The sequence below is a fragment of a genome, unplaced genomic scaffold (genome assembly GCF_019419815.1).
Source record: "Pyrus x bretschneideri cultivar Hongxiangsu unplaced genomic scaffold, Pyrus_bretschneideri_v1 Contig1, whole genome shotgun sequence".
In the NCBI taxonomy this organism is placed as follows: domain Eukaryota; kingdom Viridiplantae; phylum Streptophyta; class Magnoliopsida; order Rosales; family Rosaceae; genus Pyrus; species Pyrus x bretschneideri.
This window is the reverse complement of record NW_025999390.1, coordinates 10,248,261-10,269,510: the sequence shown is the minus strand read 5'-3', so window position 1 is coordinate 10,269,510 and position 21,250 is coordinate 10,248,261. Positions and strand designations below refer to the sequence as shown.

General features: G+C 39.0%; 1 protein-coding gene and 2 pseudogenes across 1 annotated transcript; 2 read left to right on the top strand and 1 right to left on the bottom strand.

Moving 5' to 3' along the window:
* Nucleotides 1-153: 153 nt before the first annotated feature.
* Nucleotides 154-8,303, bottom strand: LOC125470868 (annotated as a pseudogene).
* Nucleotides 8,304-11,073: 2,770 nt separating this feature from the next.
* On the top strand, nt 11,074-12,399 carry LOC125468959 (annotated as a pseudogene).
* Nucleotides 12,400-16,114: 3,715 nt separating this feature from the next.
* Nucleotides 16,115-18,850, top strand: LOC125477663 (F-box/kelch-repeat protein At3g06240-like). The gene is made up of 4 exons (XM_048585053.1): nt 16,115-16,248; nt 16,470-18,172; nt 18,298-18,346; nt 18,435-18,850. Exons 2-4 carry the CDS (start codon nt 16,502-16,504, stop codon nt 18,629-18,631), a joined length of 1,917 nt encoding a protein of 638 aa, XP_048441010.1. The 5' UTR covers nt 16,115-16,248; nt 16,470-16,501; the 3' UTR covers nt 18,632-18,850.
* The last annotated feature ends 2,400 nt before the right edge of the window (nt 18,851-21,250 follow it).

Genomic DNA, 21,250 nt, shown 5'->3' with positions numbered 1-21,250 from the left:
TGGTCTCAAGCTCACTTTTTGGCATTAATGATTCAATAAGTTATTTAGTTTCTTTGAATCATTGACTATTTTTCGTAGTCCTGAAACACTCACACTTGGTTCTTGAAACAATCCACAAATCCACTACACTTTATTGTATATTGTATTCTATGTTCATGTAAGCGTACAATATAATATCTTCAACTTACGTAACTGGGGAAATGTTGGAGCTATCTGCCCATCAGCAACTATGTGGCTTTTCAGATCAAATAGCACGCCTTCAAACTTCATAAACTTCAATTGTACCTCTTCTAAACTTGGTAACCATGAAATGCATTTTGATGGAAATATTGCTTTTTCAAACATTCCTGCAAATTGATGCTCAACCCTTGGCATTGTTTCCTGAAAAAGAAAAATCATGATCAGTTAAAGAAAAATTATTCACCAACTTAAGCATTTCGTAACAATTTCAAATTTCCACACATCGGTTGCCTACTCATATCATAGAGATTGGAGAGTGGGACATACCTCTTGGTTGGAGTATAGCTTGTTGGCTAGAAAGAAACCAACCAAACTTCGTAGACTCAGAGACTAAAATTGGTTAATTTATCGAACGATATCATATCGGCTTCTTCCTCATGTTCCCTCCCCTGCTTCGACACAATTTCTTCCATTTGATCACATGAAAAAAATATTTAATTCATGGAGTTGTACCAAGTTTCTCACTGTTGATAGTGAAAAGACATATTTTAAGACATGACAATATTGCAAATGAAGGAATCTTAGGTTGGTCAAAAATCCCTCCAAAAGTTGACTAACTGACACTTGTTCCATTTGCAAGATACTCGGTATTTAGACAATTCAAAAGATACAAATCTTGAAATCCCTCTTGGTCTAAATCAGTGAGGACAGAGAAATTCTTAACATTGTGCAAAATCAATTTTTTAGATTTTTTCAACAAAAGTCTAACTGCTTGACTCTCCATCAACTCCCTTGCATCACCTTCATCAATCACCAAACAGTTTTCGAACGCATACGTTGTCGTCATCAACTTCCTATAACTTTCACCACCTCCATCAATCACCTCCCAAAAATCCATTGCCCCAGTTCCAAAGTACATATGGAATTTTATTTCAAGACTATGTCTTTCGGCGACAAGTGGATGACATTGACATCACCTCAGAAATGCTTGCCATCCCCTTATCTTCTCTTCCTGTTCCAATTTCCCATTTTGTAAAGCTTTTGTACATATACAACTCTTCAAGTCTACATAAGCTGGAGAAGATACCATGCGGAATCACCAGAATAAGGCAATTTGTCGTATCTAACAACCTTAACTGTTTAAGTTGTCCAATTTCCCTCGGCAACTCACGCATGGATAACAATCCCGAAAGCTGAGGATTTCTAAATTCTTCAAACTCCCAATAACATCAGTAGACATGCCATCAAATGCAGACCCATCTAGGCACAAGGTCCGCAGGTTCTTCAGTAATCCTAGTGATTCTAATGAGCCTGGGTCTTCCATTTCCACCAAAGCTAAAACCTTCACTTCTTTCATCGCCTTACAAGTGATGTCCATGCTACCATCTGAAAAACATCCTTCCATCATCTGTAGAAGCTCAAGTTTTGGGCATTTCAAACCATCTTGAATCTCCAATTCACCAACAAGTGAGAATCTAGTGTAATGGTCATATGTAGGTAAATTTGGCCACCCAGCATGACTTCTTATCAGAAATCCATGTGGATCTCTTGAAGCAATCAATATAGCAACATCGCGAACTATGTCATGCATTTGTAGTTGGTCAACCAACGAATGCACTCTATTTCTTGTATCTTCCAAAGTAAAGTTGTTGCCAAAATATCATCGACCCCACCTATATCGAACCAAATACTCAATTGGAATATCATAATCTTCTGGAAATAAACAACAACGTAAAATACATGACTTGGCTTCATCACTCTCCAATCTATCATAACTCCTTTTTGTGCTAGAATAAACTTTGCTGTCCACTGAGTTAGAATTTCGCAGTTGATTGAGGGCATCATCCCATTCATGCTTCGTTTTCTTTTCCAGGGCTTTTCCAACAGTTACAATTGCAATAGGTAAACCTCCACATTCCTTCACGACATCTTTTGCAGTGGAACGTAAATCAGGATCATTGAAGGATTCACCTACCATTTCTCGAAAGAGCTCCTGTGATTCTTATGTTATTAAAGTCGGGACTGCAATAGTTTGTTGACTTCCCATCCTGTTGCAGACTTCCCAATCTCGTGATGTCAACAAAACTTTGCACCCCTTATGAACATCTCCAGAAGGGAGTCCTATAGCCTCAAAATCAGGCTCTGTCCAGACATCATCTAATACAATCAGGATCCTCCTTATTTCCATGAGTCTCCCATGTCGCTTTAGTGCTCTTCCGGGCTCGGATTCCTCCTCAAATTTCAAACCTATTTTGTCTGCAATTTCCGACTGGATCATCCTAGTACTTGGACTTTGAGACACAGTTGCCATTACAATTTTATCAAACAAGTCTAGTTTTGCCAATCTTACGATGATTTCTTTCACCATTGTGGTTTTACCTACACCCCCCATTCCACAAATCCCGATCATTCGTACTTCTTCCCTCTTCAAACCCTCTATCACCTCATTCATGTATGCCATTCTGGACTTAAAATCCTTAAAAACCTTTCTTGAATGTTGACCATATCTCTCGTGGAGGTGCAGGATGGGCCACATTTTCAAATGCTCCGTCGTTTTGGAGCTGAAGAACATGTTGTGTAATCTTATAGGCTTTCCGACTCAAACTCCATCGATTCATACATTGCCTTTTCTTGTTAATTTTATCCTCAAAATGCAACACTTTCTGGATCATGTCGTTCACATTCTTTGGCCAACTCTGAACATCAGGTTTGATACTTTCACCGTTCCTTTGGGCAGCATGCCAGCATCTACCAATCCTTGCACTCCATCTTTCTTGTCGAAAAGCTTTTTTATCTCACCCTGAAGACTTCCAATTTCTAAGGCAATTGAAATTATAATTTCCGTTGCCTTCTGAAGTCAAAGACTACGGCTGTAATGCTCCTCTTTGTTGGTAGCTTTTCTAAGTCTCGTGCTCAGTGCTCTGATGCCTAAACCAAAGAAGCACCCCAACACAACATTAATAATCATATATTTTTGTCCAGTTTAAATATAAGTATTGTCACTTAATACTATAGTCTAATAATATTTATCTTCACTTGTAAGTGAAAGGTCAGGTTTGGTTCTTGCCACAGACGAATTTGAATCACATTATTGCAAGCTCATTGTGAGGTTTACACGATATGATAAGCAACGTGATATATCGGAGTTTTTTTCAATTTTTTTATTTCTTTATATTTTTGTTTTATTGTTTTTTCATTCATCCTCATCCCATTACCGTAGACCTCACACCTCCTCCAGTTCTTTTTTTTTTTTTTTTTTTTATCAGCAGTCCTCATGGTTCGTTTCAAATTTCAAGCCTCCTTCCTCCATCACCCACTGTTTATGACAGATTTGAGCCCAGCCAGAAAACTTATCAATTTTTTTCTCTATCTTTATCTTTTGTTTGAGTTTTGTGTTGATCTTTGTTAGTTTTCCTCTATGACTCATACCTTAAGGCTTACGCATCACTTAGCTCAAACTCGTAACGATATGAAGCCTTGCTACAAAGTTCCCCCTGATGCTTATCAAATTATCTCTTTGTTATAATTTCTTCGTAAAAAATATTTTTTTCTCCTAATATTAAAATATAATTTTACCTTCAAGATAATGAAAATGGTTGATGTTTATATTTTTTAAATTATTATTTCTACATTTTATTGAGAGAATTATTTTGTATATATCGTTGATTGATACGTTTAGTTTTAATGTTGGTCAGTTTAATTCTAGTTTATGGTACGTTTGATTTTAGTTTTGGTTTGTTTAATTTTAATTTTTGGTACATATCATTGGTTGATAACTTAATAATATGTCTCTTTGTTTTGGATTAATAAAAATAATAAATTTGGTTTGAAGAAGGCTAGATTTCGGAGCTACTTTTTGAATAAATTAGTGGATCAATGGCACTTCATGTAATTTGAATTTCGAAAAGAGGACATTTTAGAAAACGTGGCACCAAAATTGTAGAAAATAGTTTAATAAAAAGTCTAAATGCTAGGGATGTTGTATCTAGATCAAAACTCCCCTTACTTATATCTATATATTTGAAATAACTGTAAATTAAATCTTGAACCAAATCACATTCTTTATCCTTAAGTAGGTACTTTAATCTACATAAAATAATTTCCTCATACCTATATGTGAAATATAGGTAAAATAAATCTTGAACCAAATCACATCCTTTATGTTGTAGGTAAAATTATTTTCCATGTATTATTACATACATTAAGCACATTTGATTGTTATTATATATATGCGTAGTAAAATAATTTACCCATATTTATATAGAATATAATTAAATAATTAAATAATTTACCCATATTTATATAGAATATAATTAAATAATTTTGAAAAAAAATAAAATTCTTATATTTTTTTATGGTAACTAATGCTCACATATTTTGAAAACGGAAAAACTAAACAAAAAAAAAAAAAAAAACCCTAATTTATGCAAATTTGAAAAGCAACTAAGGAATTTAAAAAGGAAAAAAAAAATAAAATAAATGAAAACCTTAGAATCATATACTTTTATTATTAATATGCAATGAAATCAGGATATTAAAATTTATTTTTAATCTGACATAAGTTATTAGGGGTATTTTAGGCATCTAAAAATACAAAATTTTATGAAGTCAAAACCTAATCAGTAAAATTGTTGAGCTGGAGACTGAAATGCAATTTCCAGCAGGCACTAGAACGTAAAACTAACACTTTTGTTTCTTGGTCAGGCAGGGTAAAAACAAACAACTATAACAACAAATATTGGATAGAAATTTTCGAGAAGTACATACATACCTGTATTGTAAATCAACGCAATGCAACTGTCTGGCAGAGTAAAATTGAAAATTTGAAATCTATGCTGACACACCCCGACCTCGATCGAGGCATGCTAGCCATCACGTGAGTGTAACAACCCGTCCCGGGATTTTCGTAAGAAAATAGGTACTTTTGTATTTTCACTAAGTTTGGGGGATACCTTTCTTTTAAAAATTGTTTTTGAGCCTTAATTGGTGAGCCCAAGGGGCCCACCCCCTGTTTTTGTTCCCCCGGTTCTTCCCCTTCCCTTTCTTTTTTTTTTTTTTTTCTTCTTTTCCTTCTTTTGTTTTGTTTGTCTGCACCTTTTTCCTTTCTTTCGAACTCCCCCATTTCTCTCTTCTTCTTCCCCGTGAAACACACACACACACACCATGCCCACGCCTATAACTCTTTTCTAACCCCGTGGATGTGTTTTGGGACGTCAAACCACGAAGAAACCACCTCGGGAGACATTTCTCAGTTTTCCGGCGAGCACCGTCCATTTCGAGGCGATTTCCGGCCAAACCACGACGAGTTGGCCGGCGTGCGAGGTATCAATCTCTTCGTCTCACTGAGTACTACAACTTTCCTTTTTGTTTCATCTAATTTCATTGAGTATTGAAGAAGTTATGCTCATTTGAATCTTACCCAGTTTCCGGCGGACACCCGTGGCTTCCAGGCTGTTTTCCGGCCAACTCCGACCACGATGATGGGAACCAAGGGTATATTTCGATTCCTTACTTTCGGGGCTTCATTTTGGTATATTGAATGACATGTTTTGGTTGAGTTTTGAGCTCCAACGGAGCTTGGGAATTCTCCGGCCGAAATCCGGCCTTCTCCCTCTTTGGACTCCGGCGAACACCCAAGGCCTTTGGGCCGTTTGTTTTAGGGCCTCTGGCCCGTTAACCCTAAACCCATTAGACCCAAACCCTTAGGCCCAACCCGGATCCAACCCAAGTCCAAACCCAATACCCAAACCCAATTCACCTAAAACCCAAACCCATTTACCCTAAACCAAACCCAAAACCCTAAAGCCCAAACCCGTGACCCTGACCCGTGACCCGGTGACCCGTTGACCCGTTGACCGTGACCCGTTGACCGTTGACCCGGTCAACGGTCAACGTTGACTTTGACTTTGACCGGTCAACGGTCAACGTTGATTTTGACCGTTGACTTTTTGGGTTTTGTGCGGGACCCCTCCTAGGCTAATTTCGACGTCCTGAACCCGTTCCCGATGTCCGTTTTCCCAAATTCAATCGTTTGAGTAGAGTTTGACTAAATGTACCATTTATGTGCTTAGGGGCAATTATCGATGGCGTTTCCTTCTTCGCTAGATGACGTGGCTTTTCGACGGCGAAGTACTGTGAGTGGACCCCTTCTAAAAATGCATGTTTTGATAGTAGAAAAGCATACATGAAAAGCATGATTTGATGATTATGTTTTATGAAACGTTTTACGAGATAACATGCTTACTAAGGCTAGTTTGAATTATTACTATTTTTCCTATAACCCATGTTCTTGTAGAATATCTGATGGATGACGATATGATATTTAGAACATGTTTAGAACACCTCTTTATAGTATAGATGATGGATGACTTTATACTATGAAGTTGATTTTCAATATATGTATGTTCACTGGTTTTGTACTTACCTAGTGGTCCTTTCCGCTACGGGACGTAGGGATAGATCCGGTCCGTCCCGGGCGACGGTTTGGTGTTGGCATAGGGCCTGGAGTGTGTTTTCCTCTGACTGTCTGCTCAGAGACGGGGAGCCGGCACGGGGCCTGAAGTGTATTTTCCTCTGACTGTGTGCTCAGAGACGGGGAGCCGGCATGGGGCCTGAAGAGTTATATCGGACATTCACTAGTGTTTATTATTTATGCGAATTATGATTTGAGACATTGCACGACATGCTAGGTTTCGGAAAACCTATGTTTATCATTATATATATATGTGTTTTCATAAAACCTGGGGGTTAGTATGTTAATAACTGTTTTATTAGATATGTATATCAACTTGGTCCACTCATGTTTGTTTTGCGCCCCCTTCAGGACTTAGAATCGAGGCATACAATCCCGACGTCCAGGCACTTTCGCATCGGCATCTTCGAGTCCTCTTGGTGTAGGACCCACTCCTTGGTTTCATTCAATTTTATATTATTTTCTTTTAGTGTTCTAGATTAGCGGTGTGCTCTGAACACGGTCCTTATTTGCATATTCATTATTCTTTTATATTTATAAACCTTATTTATCCTTTATTTTCAGCATTTGCACTTAATAAATGGCTTTCGTCACCCTCGGGTGTCGGCCAGCACGTGCCTATCCTGGTATTCGGGGAATATCGGGGTCGGGGCGTGTCAGTGAGGGTGACGTAACCATGCACGTTGTGCGAAAGTGGTAACGATATGAAAATGCGAATAACTAAAAACCAATAGTTATCTTACCTTAGACTAGCTTATAAGTACGAGTGAAAGTGATTAGAGTAAAGACACACACAAACAGAGCATAGGTATCAGAGTGCAGTCCCGAAGACTAAGTAATAATTATACAGATCATAAAAGAAACCCAACACTGGTGGATGTCTATCAGAACTGTCGTGAAGCCCTCGTGAGCCACTAACACAAACTTCTATCTAGAACCTGGAGGGGCGCAAAACAGAAAATGTGAGTGGGCCAAAACAAACTTTCAAAACCATTTATCTTTTCAAATGTAATAACCCCTCACTGTAAAACCCGTATAAGTTTCCCAAAAAATAATGTTATAAACATATATGAAAACTATACTTGAGAATAACCAAACCATGTGTATGCCATGACAATCATCTTAAGCATGAATAAGTAAGCCAGGTGAATTTTACTAATATAAAGTGACATATCAGGCGGAGTCACCTAACGTGACCTGAACGGTTGAATCAATAACTCAACAATCAAATCAAATCAAATTCTGCACACGAGTCGGAACCACCTATGTGGTCTGTATGACAAGCTAGGTGTAAATCAGTACGCTCAAGTGCTACGATCACGTGAAGGCTGTGCGAAGTATTGCAAGTCACTTACGAGTTGGAACCACCTAATGTGGTCTGTACAACAGGCTGGCACCTGCCTTGGATCCAAGGTGAGTGTGTGGTGCAGGAGGTGAGCGATCATGTAAAGGCTAGGCCCCACCCTCGGGCGGAGCACTAACACCGGGGTGCAGGATATAAATCACTAAAAGCAACTCATCATAATCATACACACTACCATCACAATCATCACTATATACTCACCTGAAGCTTACCTGAGCGTCCACCGCGTCGAGCAATAATATGCACAGCTATATTATAGCCTATACCGATATGTAATGCATACGACATGGTATTTAAAATGTATAAACCATTTAAACAATTTTTGGGAAACATAAGGCATATATATCTATATACATAAAACCAAAAAAGCCCACTCACTGGTATCTAGCCAGGTCGTAACCCCCAAGTCTCGCCTGGTTGCGCTCGTCCTCTGGAAACGTCTCACCTATATGTGAAACAACTATTTTAACGTTACTTTTAAACACATAACCATCACTATGAAATAACTTCTCATACGTTGTTCAATTGGGGTGTTTGAATATACCATCGTGGCCTACTTGACACCACGAGTGTCCCCATATTTTTAGAAAAAAATTTCAACATCCCACGTGCCTGGCATGCTGATGGTAACCCTAACGCTGTTAGGGAATATTCCGTTAACTATACCTGACGCCGTTAAGAATATTCCATCAAGGTTGATGGAATATGCTCTATCTTCTCCGGTGGTTTTGCCGGATTCCTTCACCGGCCACCGCTGCACTCGCCAGTTTTTGGAAAAACTTTGAATCTTGATATCTCCGTCGTTTCAACACCAAATTTCAAGAATTTTATATCAAATGGAAGCCCTAAACTAGAAGAACACGATCTTACCTCTTAGAGGTCCTAAAACCGATAAAAAGTGGTCGGAAAATAGCTCGACACAACCAGCCAAACCTGAAACTCGACAGACCTAAGTGTTTCAACGTTCTAACCACTCCAAAACTAGCCTAGGATCCTAGTTGAAACGTTTAGGACCCTTTTTGAGCTTTAAAACATCGTGAAAGATCCACGATCACATTGGAGTAATAGTGTACCTCGCCGGAGCTTGCGAGTTCTCGAGTTCCCGACGTCCTTTCTTTGAACAACTAGTATGATTAGGTTCGTAGGCTTGCAAGGAATCCAAAGGTGGTCCTTAGAAGTTCGATTTGTGGTGTTTTGATGGTGTTTGAAGGTTGAAGACTCTGTTGTACGGACGGAAATCATTTTCGAGAAAAAGAGAGAGAAGGGAAGAAGGTTGTACGTGTGTGTATGTGTGTCCAACGGAATAGGCCAAAATAAAAAGAGCCAAGGCCCTAATTGGGCATTGAGGTTTAGGACAAAAGAAAATCAACTAAACAAACCCAAATTCTAATCGGGTCCAAATTTGTGGGAGATATGGTGGTTGGTCAATTCCTTTAGCCCGATTACACAATCGTACTACAACATTTCAAGGGCAACATCGTCATTTCCACGCGTTCAATGATAAAATATATTTTAATTTGGGACGGGTCGTCACATATGCCTTGTTCAACAACAAATCATATGTCTGATACTGTAGTGGTGCTTCACGAATTTGCTAGAAAATTTGAATGTTGAATGTTAGCATGCACAAGGAGGGCAGATTATGCACAACAATGCAAATATAGGAGCAGATAACTTCAACGGGAAAGAGTTAATAAGAGCTTTCGAACAATATAAACAGGAGAAGCAAAAAAATATATATGTAAAGTCATTGAGTTTTTGTTAGGAAAATAAACTATGATGAGCTTTAGTTGAAGAAAATTGAATTTCAAGGGGTAAAGTCATATTTTCAGTTGATGGTTTTAGTGCATGTGTATATTTATTTACACACTATTATTTTACAGCATGCAAATTTCAAATAATTTACATTTCACCACCATATAGCGAACGTGATTTCAAATTTGTTGCATCCTCACGACTCATCATCTGGATAGATCCCAAGATGGGGATGTGAGGTTCGATCTCCGGCCCACCAAATTTAGGAGTAGTCTAGGTAAAAAGATCAACCATACTCCTCACGGCTTGAAGAGTTGGTTTTACATAGAATATGAGAAAAGTAAACATGATTAAGCATGGTCTAAAAACGTTAGCTAATATAATTGCCCAATTAATGGGTTAATCAAGATGGCATATTTAAAGAGAAAGTCTAATTTATAGCCCCAATATTATAACCGCTTCAATGCATTAGTTTTTGGTTTGCAAACAAAATTGAAATTGAGATTAGAAGAAATCATTAAGAATGATATTAACATGATCAATGAGGGGTTGTATATTGAAATACCCAATCAAAAATGCCAACAACTACATGTAGTATATTTTCTTTTTGCTTCTACATGTCTTAGAACTTGTTATGGTGATAACTCATAATCGTGTTTATATATCTTTGCTTTAGGTATATAATTGTCTTGGTATCTTTATCCATAGCTGTCTATCTTATAGGTAATTAGATGAAGATGTTAAGTAAATATTTTTCATAGATATAGACTCTACAATTCAACCAAAAAAGAAGTGTTTTAAACATCAATATCATAGGTAAATAATTTGTATATAATTAGGAATTCTTCAATTTAATTCCATATTTACCATAAAGGGAAAAATAGTCATAATACTAAGTGGGTTTCTTATTGATTGATATTCATGACATTCAGGTCGAATGAAAGTTCCTCACGTGAGCAGCCTTGGCTTGATTGGAAATTAATTTATTATTTAGACGGGGGAAGGTTGCATGTGTAATGGTCGTGATGGAGTACTTGAAAATGTATACATGTGATTTGTTGGTGACTTCTTTAAATGGAAACAAAACAATAATCAGTGTTAGTTTCAAATTTCTCACAGCATGTGTTGGTTTCAAATTTCTAACAGCATGTCTACCCATGCATGCAGTTTCTTTTGCCTATAAATTGAAAACTTGATAGTGATATGTAACAAGTTATATACTGAATTTCAGATTTGTATTGATTTTCATTTGTAGTGGGAGTAGGAATGTTAATTAAGTTTTTCACAATTTCGCATATGTTTCGATCGTTTCATTTTAACCCCTCCACTACCTCCACCTCCACCCCATAGGTACTATAAATACCTGCAACCTTGTCTTCAAAACATCAGGTAGAATTAGAAATGGAGTCAAAGTTAGTGCAAGTCATATTTTTCTTCTTGTTTCTCACTGTTTCATCCGCGTACACGCCATTCCAATACTTTATGCATGTTCAGTTCTGGCCAGCTGCTGAATGCCAAGCTATAGGGGGGGGTGAATAAATGCCACATCATGCAACCATCTCATCTTCAGTTCACTATTCATGGTCTCTGGCCTGCGAAGATACCATCCTCTTCATCCCTTAACTGCAAGGGGGATGCCTTTAATGTGAATGGGGTAATTATTCACAATTTAACTCTCAATAATTAATATGCATGTATGTCCCTACGTGTGTGTATGTATGTATATATATGTATCATTATATATCTCCCTGCATGTGTACCGTGTATGTACGTGTATTCTTAACTAGTTTTCTTCTTATGTTTTAATTAAATAATATATGTAGATGGATGATGCACTGAAAAAGGAGCTACTAAGTTCGTGGTGGGATTGGAAAAAAGGGAAGCATGTCGAATTCTGGCAACGAGAGTATGATAAGCACGGAAAGTGCTCCGACAATGTGTTCCCGAAGACCGAGTACTTCCGGAAGACCCTAGCGATGTACCATGATTTTGATATAGCTCAAATCCTGCAGAAGGCTAATATTGTACCCCAACCACTTCAGCCCAAGATGTCTTTGTACAAATTGTACTCCATCGATCAGATAACAAAGGCCATTGAGTCCGAAACCGGCAGACATTCCGTCAATATCAGATGCTATCAACAAGACCAGAAGAAGAAGAATGAAAGTAAAACATTAATATATTTGGCCCAAGTCGCCCTCTGCTATGATAGATCTGGCAATAACAGAACTAACTGTGATCCAGACGAAACAACCAGCTGCAACTTTGCGAAAGCAGAACCGAAAACTGTACCAAGTATAGCCCACATAAAGCTCTGGTAACAACTGTAAGATCAATATAAATAAAGTCAGCAGAATAGAATAATCACAGTACCAAAAGTAACCACTAACCTGAAGAAGACATCTCTTGGAAACTAGGGATCTTCTGCAGCTCTCCTCACGCTCAATGAATGGGATCTGAGTATTCTTTAGTTTGCGTGATTGAGAGAGCGCATGGACTCCTTTTTTGTACTGCATACGATAATGATTGATAAGGGCTCTTCCCATTATACAATCCTAATCAATCTAACCTTATCACCGAGAAAACCTATCATTCACATCCATTGTAAGTGTTTCAACACTATCGTGACTGTTTTAGCTGAAACCACTATTATACAAATTCCTTATCAACTTACAGCCTTAGTTAATTCCAATCTCTTGTATCCTCATGTCTCCAAACTAAAGATGATCAAGTGTTCAGCTCTCATTAGAACTTACAATCTCCCACTAGAGTTAACGCTTGATTCAACAGTAGCTGGCCTTATGTGAAGTTATTCTTAAATGACCACGAGATCAGCACCAACTTGAATCACGAATACAAGTTCAGGTCATTAAATAGTATTCATGAAGAACTAAAGGGTAACATGTTCAATTTGTTGAACAATATCCCCAGAATTCCATGCACAAAACTAACACATACAAGATGCAAAATTTTTGTGTAAAATGTGTCTGTAGATGTATAGTTTCTCACATCCTGCGCTTGGTCCCCTTAAGAATCGATACATCAATTCATCTTAATGTTTCATATTGAAACTCTTGGTTGTTTGTCCTACGGACAATCATAATATTGTCAAAACCAATATGCATAATAAAATATACGCATACTGTGATAACTAAAGTTGTGCATCTAGAGGGAAAACTTCGAAACAACCACACAGCTTTTAAGACTTCATTAGTGGGGAAACCTTATCAATGAAGAAAACTTTATTAATACTTATTCATAAATACCAGTCATGTGAACTAGTGACTGATAACAAAACACGTTAGAGGATTTACTTGTTCCCCCTAATTAACATCATCAAAACTAGCTAACAGACCCATCTTTGCAACATGCTTCTTGAAAACCACAACCGGAACTACTTTGTTTAAAGGATCTGCAACCATAAAACTGGTCTCCAAGTAATCAATCTTCACCAAACCTTCTCTCGAGCAATCAAATATTTGATATCTAAATTCCATGTTGCAGATAATCTTTTGTTGTTCTTGCTGAAGAAAATAGCTGCATTATTATCTCAATAAATTTGAATTGGTCTTGAAATAGAATCCACTGCACTAAGTCCTGCAATGAAAATTTTCAACCATATAGCTTGATTGACAGTTTCACAACATGAGAGATATTCAGCCACCATGGTAGAGGCTGCCATTGTTGCCTGCTTCACACTTCTTCACGAAACTACACCACATGCCATAGTGAAATATAACCTGATGTAGACTTAAGGTCACCTGGACATCCGGCAAAACATGAATCACTATACCCTTTTAACACAAGCTCATCAGTTTTCCTGTAAATAAGCATATGTTCCTTGGTTATTTGAAGGTGCCTCAATACCCTCTTGGCTACATTCATGTGAGCCACCCCTGCGTCAGATTGAAACCTTCCAAGAACACTAATACTGAAAGCAAGATCAGGTCTTGTGCACACTTGTGCATACATCAAGCTTCCAACAAGAGAGGCATATGGTTTGCCTTCCATGTTTCTTCTTTCCAACTCACTCTTGGGACACTGCTCTTTGCTTAGTTTGTCACCCTTTGAAATTGGCATTTCAGTAATGCCACAAGAAGCCATGTTGAATCTTTTTAAAACCTTGTCGATGTAACCCTTTTAAGATAACCCCAGCAATCCATGTAATATAGTTAATAGTGGAAATAAGCAAATCACAAATACAATTAACCACTAACCTTGTGTAGCCATTGCAGCAGAAAAATAAGAGCTCTTCTACACTCAACACTATTGTATGCAATTAACAAACAATGGGGCTTGTTCTCTCTGTTTTGCGTAATCAATGTGAATGCAGGGACCTCTATTATATATCCTTAGTGGTGGTATTTGATTAGGTTACTTCCCATCACGTAATCCTAATCAAGAGGTTATTGATGAAATGCTACCTCTTGTCCAAAAAAAGAAAAAAATCGTTAGAGGGAGAGCGTGAGTGGTGTTGCAGCAAAATGGAACAAGATATGTTGATGAAAATTCTACTATCTCTGCCTCCCAAAACTCTGATGCGATTCAAATGTGTCTCTAATATGGAAAGTAAATTGGTAGACCTTTCAAGTTGGTGGGCACTTTAGTAATTTGACCACAGTTCTATAAATGGAGGTGCAGCTTCTGAAAGACTCCATAGGCTTTCCAGAAGGGGAAGGGACTTGCTGACCCATTTTAGGGCGATCGGGTCATCGACTTGCCAACTTGACTTGCTCATATCTCCTTCATTAGATAGATAAGATGCATGCATACCTTTCACCTAATTACTTCAATCTAAAATAGAGGTTCAATTGCTACCAAAGGCCCAATTGCTAGTGTAGAACAAAAATATAGGGGTAAATATCAGTTTACTACCCTCAAGTTTCGTGGTTTTCAACATTTGGTACATGAAGTTTTTTTTCGTCCTAGAGTCATACCTAAAGTGTTAATTTTGGGACAATCTCACACATCTGTTAGTTAAACTGTTAACTCTGTCGTTAACTGATGATGTGGCGCCTATGCTGGACAATGAGTAGACATCATGTGTCATTAAATGATCCACGTGGAAATTAAAAATTCAAAAAAAATAATTATTTAAAGAAAAGTTATTAATTTTTTTTTAAATAATAATAATAAAGCAAAAGCAAAACTCAGATCGTCTTCCCCAAATCCCCCGTGCCCACCCTCCCTCCCTCACTTTTCCCTTGTCAAAATCTCGAGCATCTTGACCTCTCCCAGAACCTTTTCACCAGCACCCTCCCCGCCACCCTTCCTAACCTCAAATACCTCGACTCACCGGAAACAATTTCTCCGGACCAATTCCCGACTTCTTCGGTCGCTTCCAGAAACTCGGAGGTCCTCTATCTCGTCTGCAATCTCATCGAAAGCACCATCCTTCCATTTCTCGACAACATTTCCACCCTAAAAATGCTCAACCTTTCCTACAATCTGTTTCACCCCGGTCGGCTCCTGGCGGAGCTCGGCAATTTGACGAACCTTGAGGTGCTCTGGCTCACCGAGTGAAACTTAGTTGGCGAGATTCCTGACTCGTTGGGTCGTCTAAAAAACCTCAAGGATTTAGACCTCGCCATCAACGGCTTCAAAGGGACTGTGGGACGGGAGAAGGAGGGCGACGACGGGATTTTTGGGATGGGAGAAGGGGGTGGGCTCGGGTGGCGACGGCGGGATTTTTGGGAGGGATGATGGGGGATGGAAGAAGGTGGGATGGAGGCGCAATGGGGAGGGAAGTGGTTGCGGGTGATGGGGGTAGGAGGGTGGGCACATTGGGATTTGGGAAGACAATCTGGGTTTTGCTTTTGTTGTTGTTTTTTTTTTTTAACTTTTCTTTAAATAATTATTTTTTGAATTTTTAATTTTCACGTGGATCCCTTAATGACACATGGCGTCCAGTTGTTGTCCACATAGGCGCCACATCATCAGTTAAAGGTAGAGTTAACAGTTTGACTAACGGATGTATGAGACTGTCCCAAAATTAACACTTTAGATATGACTCTAGGACGAAAAAAGCTTCATGTACCAAATGTTGAAAATCATGAAACTTGAGGATAGTAAACTGATATTTACTCAAAATATAGATACAATGAATGCATATCTCAATACATTAAAATTGACATGATTCATATCTACTCTAAGAAATGCAAATACTATACTTTTTTTTTTTTTCCGAATAATGTATCTTTACAGTATAATGCAGGCTAAAATCAAGGCATAATCCACATTATGCCATGTTGACACGATGTGACAGAAGAACTGAACTCGGCTAAAATCAAATAACATGTTCCATGAGGCCCACAAAGAAAGCAATGGATGATATTAGGTGGGCCCAACTTTTGAGTTAGAGGGTTCAAGAAACGCATCTCTCACACTTGGTCTATCATCACGGTCGTAGAGCAGAACACAAAACCAGCAGTGCGGCCTCCATCGGCTCCTTCTCCGGCGGGGGTCTCTTTCGTCTCCGGTAATTTCTGCAACAATTAATTAAAATCTTTACTTACTAATCCTAATCAGTTTCTGTGGTGATGATATGCACACACGCAGATCAGGACGTATGTAATTGGACCTTGCTTCCGAGAATTAATCAAAGATTTGATCTAAAATCTGAATCAGTTTCCTGTTTGTGATTTTTTCTTCTTAGAAATCTTAATTAAAAAGTCTTCATAATTTGTTGTTTATCGTTAGAGGGAGAGCGCGAGGAGTGTTGCAGCGGCAAAATGAAAATGGGACAAGATATGTTGGTGAAAATCCTACTAACTCTGCCTCCCAAAACTCTGATGCGATTCAAATGTGTCTCTAAATGGTGGTCTGCTCTCATCAACAATCCGGGTTTCGTGTCAAATCACCTCTCCAACTCCGCGAACAACAATCTCACCACTCTCCACGTCTTTTTGGCGCGATTAGTAGTGCAGCGGCAGCATGAGGAGGAGGAGGAGGAGGAGAACCCCACGTGTAACAGCACCACTAAGAAGGGGGAGACTGAAGAAGTATTATCAATTCTTGAGTTTTGCAGAGACGATGATAATACTGATGACGAGCATAGCAATAGCTGCTCTCTTGTTGGTGTCCAGGACATCATTATTCCTCAATCTTTGATTCAAAATATCGGAGTGCCGGAACAACAATTTCGTATCCACGGCCACTGCAATGGCATTGTTTTACTATCTAGTGAGAGTGGCCTAGTTTTATGCAATCCCGGAATTGGGGAATTCAATCGTATTCCCGATGAGCCATGCCTTCCAATGTGGCCCTTGGACCAGCCGGATGATTACGATGGGCAAGACCATATGGAAACTGGTTTTCATACTGGATTTGGCTATGATCCCATGTCTGATGAGTACAAAGTTGTGACCTTTACCACTTATTTTCAAGAGGGAGATGAAAACCGCCGGAGATTTCTTAGTCGGCACAGAGCAGTAGTATACACCATGGGTTGTGATTTTTGGGAAGAGATCAACACAGATTCTTTAGAAACCGAAACTACTTTGTTTTGGCCTGAGGATTTCCAGATGTCCTTCAAGGGAATGTGTTATTGGCTGGGAATTGAGCAAGATAAGGAATTATTTCCATTTGATGCAGTTGAGCATCGATTCCATGCGAATGGGAAATTGATCATTTCCTTCGATACAAGTCGTGAGGTATTTCACGGTATACCCTTACCATCTGAGCTCCAACAGTTTGTCCGGTCGAATCACCTCTATTTGAAGCTTACTGTTTGGAATGAATCAGTTGCTTTTTTTGCCCTTAGTGTGGACCATCGTCGATATCCTGAACCTTATGAAATGTGGGTGATGGATGATGACTTTAAGGGTGCTTGGACAAAACACTTGACCATTGAGGGCACAGATGATCAGATACGTAGGTCTGGACCTGTGGCGTTGTGGGGCGATGAGTGGCTTATGATTGACAGTGATGGACACGTAGTTTTCTTTAATCTTTTTACCAAAAAGCTTAAGCATATTCCCATTGAAACAGAAGATAAAGATAGTATTATTGTTTATGTGAATAGCATAGTTTCGGTCATGGGACGCAGCCACAAGCTTAAGAGCATAGAGAATACTTGCTCAGATAAAGATGAAGATGCGATAGTGGTGGTAGACGGGAAGAGGGAAAGTTGCCGGAGGTTGTACTCGTATTCGGTTTGGGCCATTCCACCGGCTGATGTTTCCCATAGAATCAAGAAGGTGATGGAGGGCCTCCAGGCAGAGTTTGGTGGGCCGGAGATCGAACCTCACATCCCCATCCTGGGATCCATCCAGATGATGAGTCGTGAGGATGCCCTTAACAAGTTTAGATTTGCTCCCATGGATGACATCGTTGCTAAAGTTGATCGGGTGGTTACTAAGAATTACTATCACCAGTGTGTTTCATTATTGATGGATCGAGAGGTATATATTTTCTCGATCACTTGTTAATACATATTCATTTTCTTGATGTTTTGTTTCCTTTTCATCTTTCTCGTTTTGGTTTGAGCTTGAATAGACTCACTTATCATTACACCTTCTTTTCTTAGTTGTTTGAAAATGCCCAAAGTTGGAGCTACCATTTCGGTTTCTACAACAGTAAGTTGTTGTTTACAGTGACTTAATTTCTTAAAGTGTTGACGGGAATGTAGGTATGTAATCTGCGTGTCTGCAATATTTGATGCAGGTTCTATGCCATATTTGAGTCTCCTCTACGGGAAGTTGACGGAAGAAGAAAGGAAAAAAGCTGGAGAAATTGTTAATATTCTCGACGAGAGCATTACTAGCTTGACCTTCCCCATAACTCACTTTGCATTGTATGAAATAGACTACGATGACAGATCTCTGAAATCTTGGACCAAGATTGCTGAAATCGGTCGTTAGACAAGCTCTCCGGTTGCATATATATGCATAGCACTTGGCACACTACAAAAAATATGGGCACTGCACACAATAAATTATTGTGTGCCCTTTGAGGCCAAAGAGCACCAACATATGTGCTTGTAGACAAATAGCAACAATGTAGCAACAATAATTTTATGTGTGCCCTTTATGAGTGTGTCCTTTTGCCGAAGGGCACAATATAGTTGTTTGTGTTATCAAGGCAAAGCATTATAGAGCCTAATTTGTGCCTTCATTCTGATAGGTCTGACAACCCTTTTCAACTGATTGGGCACTTCTGTGTAATCGTGCCCTATACCAAATTTATTTAAAAAGAATTGAATTTTTTTTTCTTTTCACATGAATTACATCCGGATTCTTGCCCACTCACATACTAATTATATCGATCTATAATTAATAAACCTTAAACTGCATCAGTTGAGAAGAAATTTGAAAAGAAGAAAAGAAAAAGAAAAAAAAAGACCTTAACTCAAATTCATGAATTGGGTGAGGTACTAAGATTAGAAACAATATATGAAGAGAAATTCGAATGAGTTTAACTAGGTAATATATACTAAGTGAATGAAGTTGTCTAACATTTTACAAGATAACAGCATCTAAAATCTACCAAAATTGAGGTCCTTCTATCTCAACCTCCACATGAATATCATCTAGTACTAGCGCCAATATATTTCTCTGGATAACCTCCACTGTCACTTTTTCTGCTAGCATTATACACAAAATACAAGAGAGAGTGGAGAGAGAGAAAGAGAGAGAGAGAGAGAGAGAGAGATTCGGTGAGAAATGAAGAGAGAAGTGATGGTGGGTAAATAAGAGAGAGTGGAGTGGTAAGTGATTACACGGACATTACTATTAACCAACAATGCCTGATGACCAAGTAAAATATAGTAACTACCAAGACCATAACGCAACGAGGTGCACAAAAGGGATATTGCACGCATGCAAAATATCCCATCCAAACAACAACCGGTCATTACCACATGCAATATGTGTGACACATTCAGAGAAACCGAAAACGACATTCAAAGTCCACGAGTCCGATGCATAGGATTTGACAAAAGCATTTAAAAAATATTTTTGACCCACATGCAGCCGACCAAATTCCTAACAAACTTTCGTTTAAGAATCACTAAAGATGGACACACAATTCGGACTGAGAAGGAAGCCCCTTCTTGGTGACATGTTGCACTATTGAAATCCTCTGACTTGGAATGGGGGCAAGGTGAAAGAACAAACGAAATCAAAAAACAAAGACAATTCAAACATGTTAGACTAACAATTAAATTTGGAGGTCATTCCGGGTATGATCCGACACTTCCTCAACCTTAATCTGGTCAATGCATTACCGTGAGTCTAGGGCAAAAGGTTTTCCATTAGCTTAATATTTAATACCTAGTACCGGAGTAAGGTGGTATTCCGGATATCGCGGTGGAAATCTTTACAAATACTAAATTTGGAGGTGATGTTTTCCCAAAACAACGTCACCAAAGATGGCTTTTGAACTCTGCCCCGGGCCCATGAGCTTACCTGTGTTTTTCCTCAACACTTCTTACTTCGAATAGATTGACAGATTAAACTCTATTCATCGATTAGGAAACAAACAGTATTCATCATCATTACAAATTTTTTTGCATGACATTCAAGATTGCACCACTGAGTCTGAAATGTCTCTGCTACATTGTACGAAATTGGATCATATGCAAAGATAGAAGACCAAACAGTACGTATTCTAAAGCTGGAGAAAGGCTGATCGGAATAACGTTACCTCAAAAGTCTGGTCACGACTCAACAACCCTGTGAAGAGTTTGACCTAACGGAGTAGCGATGCTACCATCACCTTGATCCGGGACAATAGATGAAATCCAAGTGACTCCGCTTATATGGCCATACTTGTTCCACAAGACATGAAATTTGACCCAAGGGGTACAATAGATGAATTTGTTGTACTAGTAGAATAGGAAGGCTTTATGTTCTCCCTTCCTAAGGCTCTCCTCGCCTCGGCCGGTGAAGTGGAGAATGAGAGTGTTGTAGTTGAAGAAGTTCTTGTGTAGCTTTTGAACCTCTTCTTTCGAAGGCTCTCGATCTCCTCGGTTAAGTGTCTCGACGGCCCGTTCGTCGAACAACGCTTTTAGGTTGAGGTTCGATGGGCACCTGGCAAGGGCAGCATCTATTGGGAGACTAGATGGGGATGTCCTAAGGATAACTGAGATATCAAGGACGGTGGGGCTGATAGGGCCGAAAGGAAAGATCATGGTGTTGGTAGCTGAACACCATAAACTCAGGGTCGCCATAAATAGCTCTTTATCCATGGTGATCTCCATGGTCGAGAGCTTGATGGCGTCATGAATGCCGAGAACGTCCCATTCTTTGTCGAAGAATGTTCCCATTTGGTCGACCCAGACGGCCCAAGCTGTAGTGGTCGAGGGCCAAGCTCCTTGGGGCCGTGCCAAACACCATTTCGACCAGTCAAACCCTTGCAGCACGAGTGTTAGGCACTGTTCCTTGAGGAGGTTGGTGATACATGATGGCACTGCATCTTTGAATAGTGGGCCTAGAATTTGGTGGGTGGTGGCTAGGTCGTTTTCAAAGCGTAGCATTTTG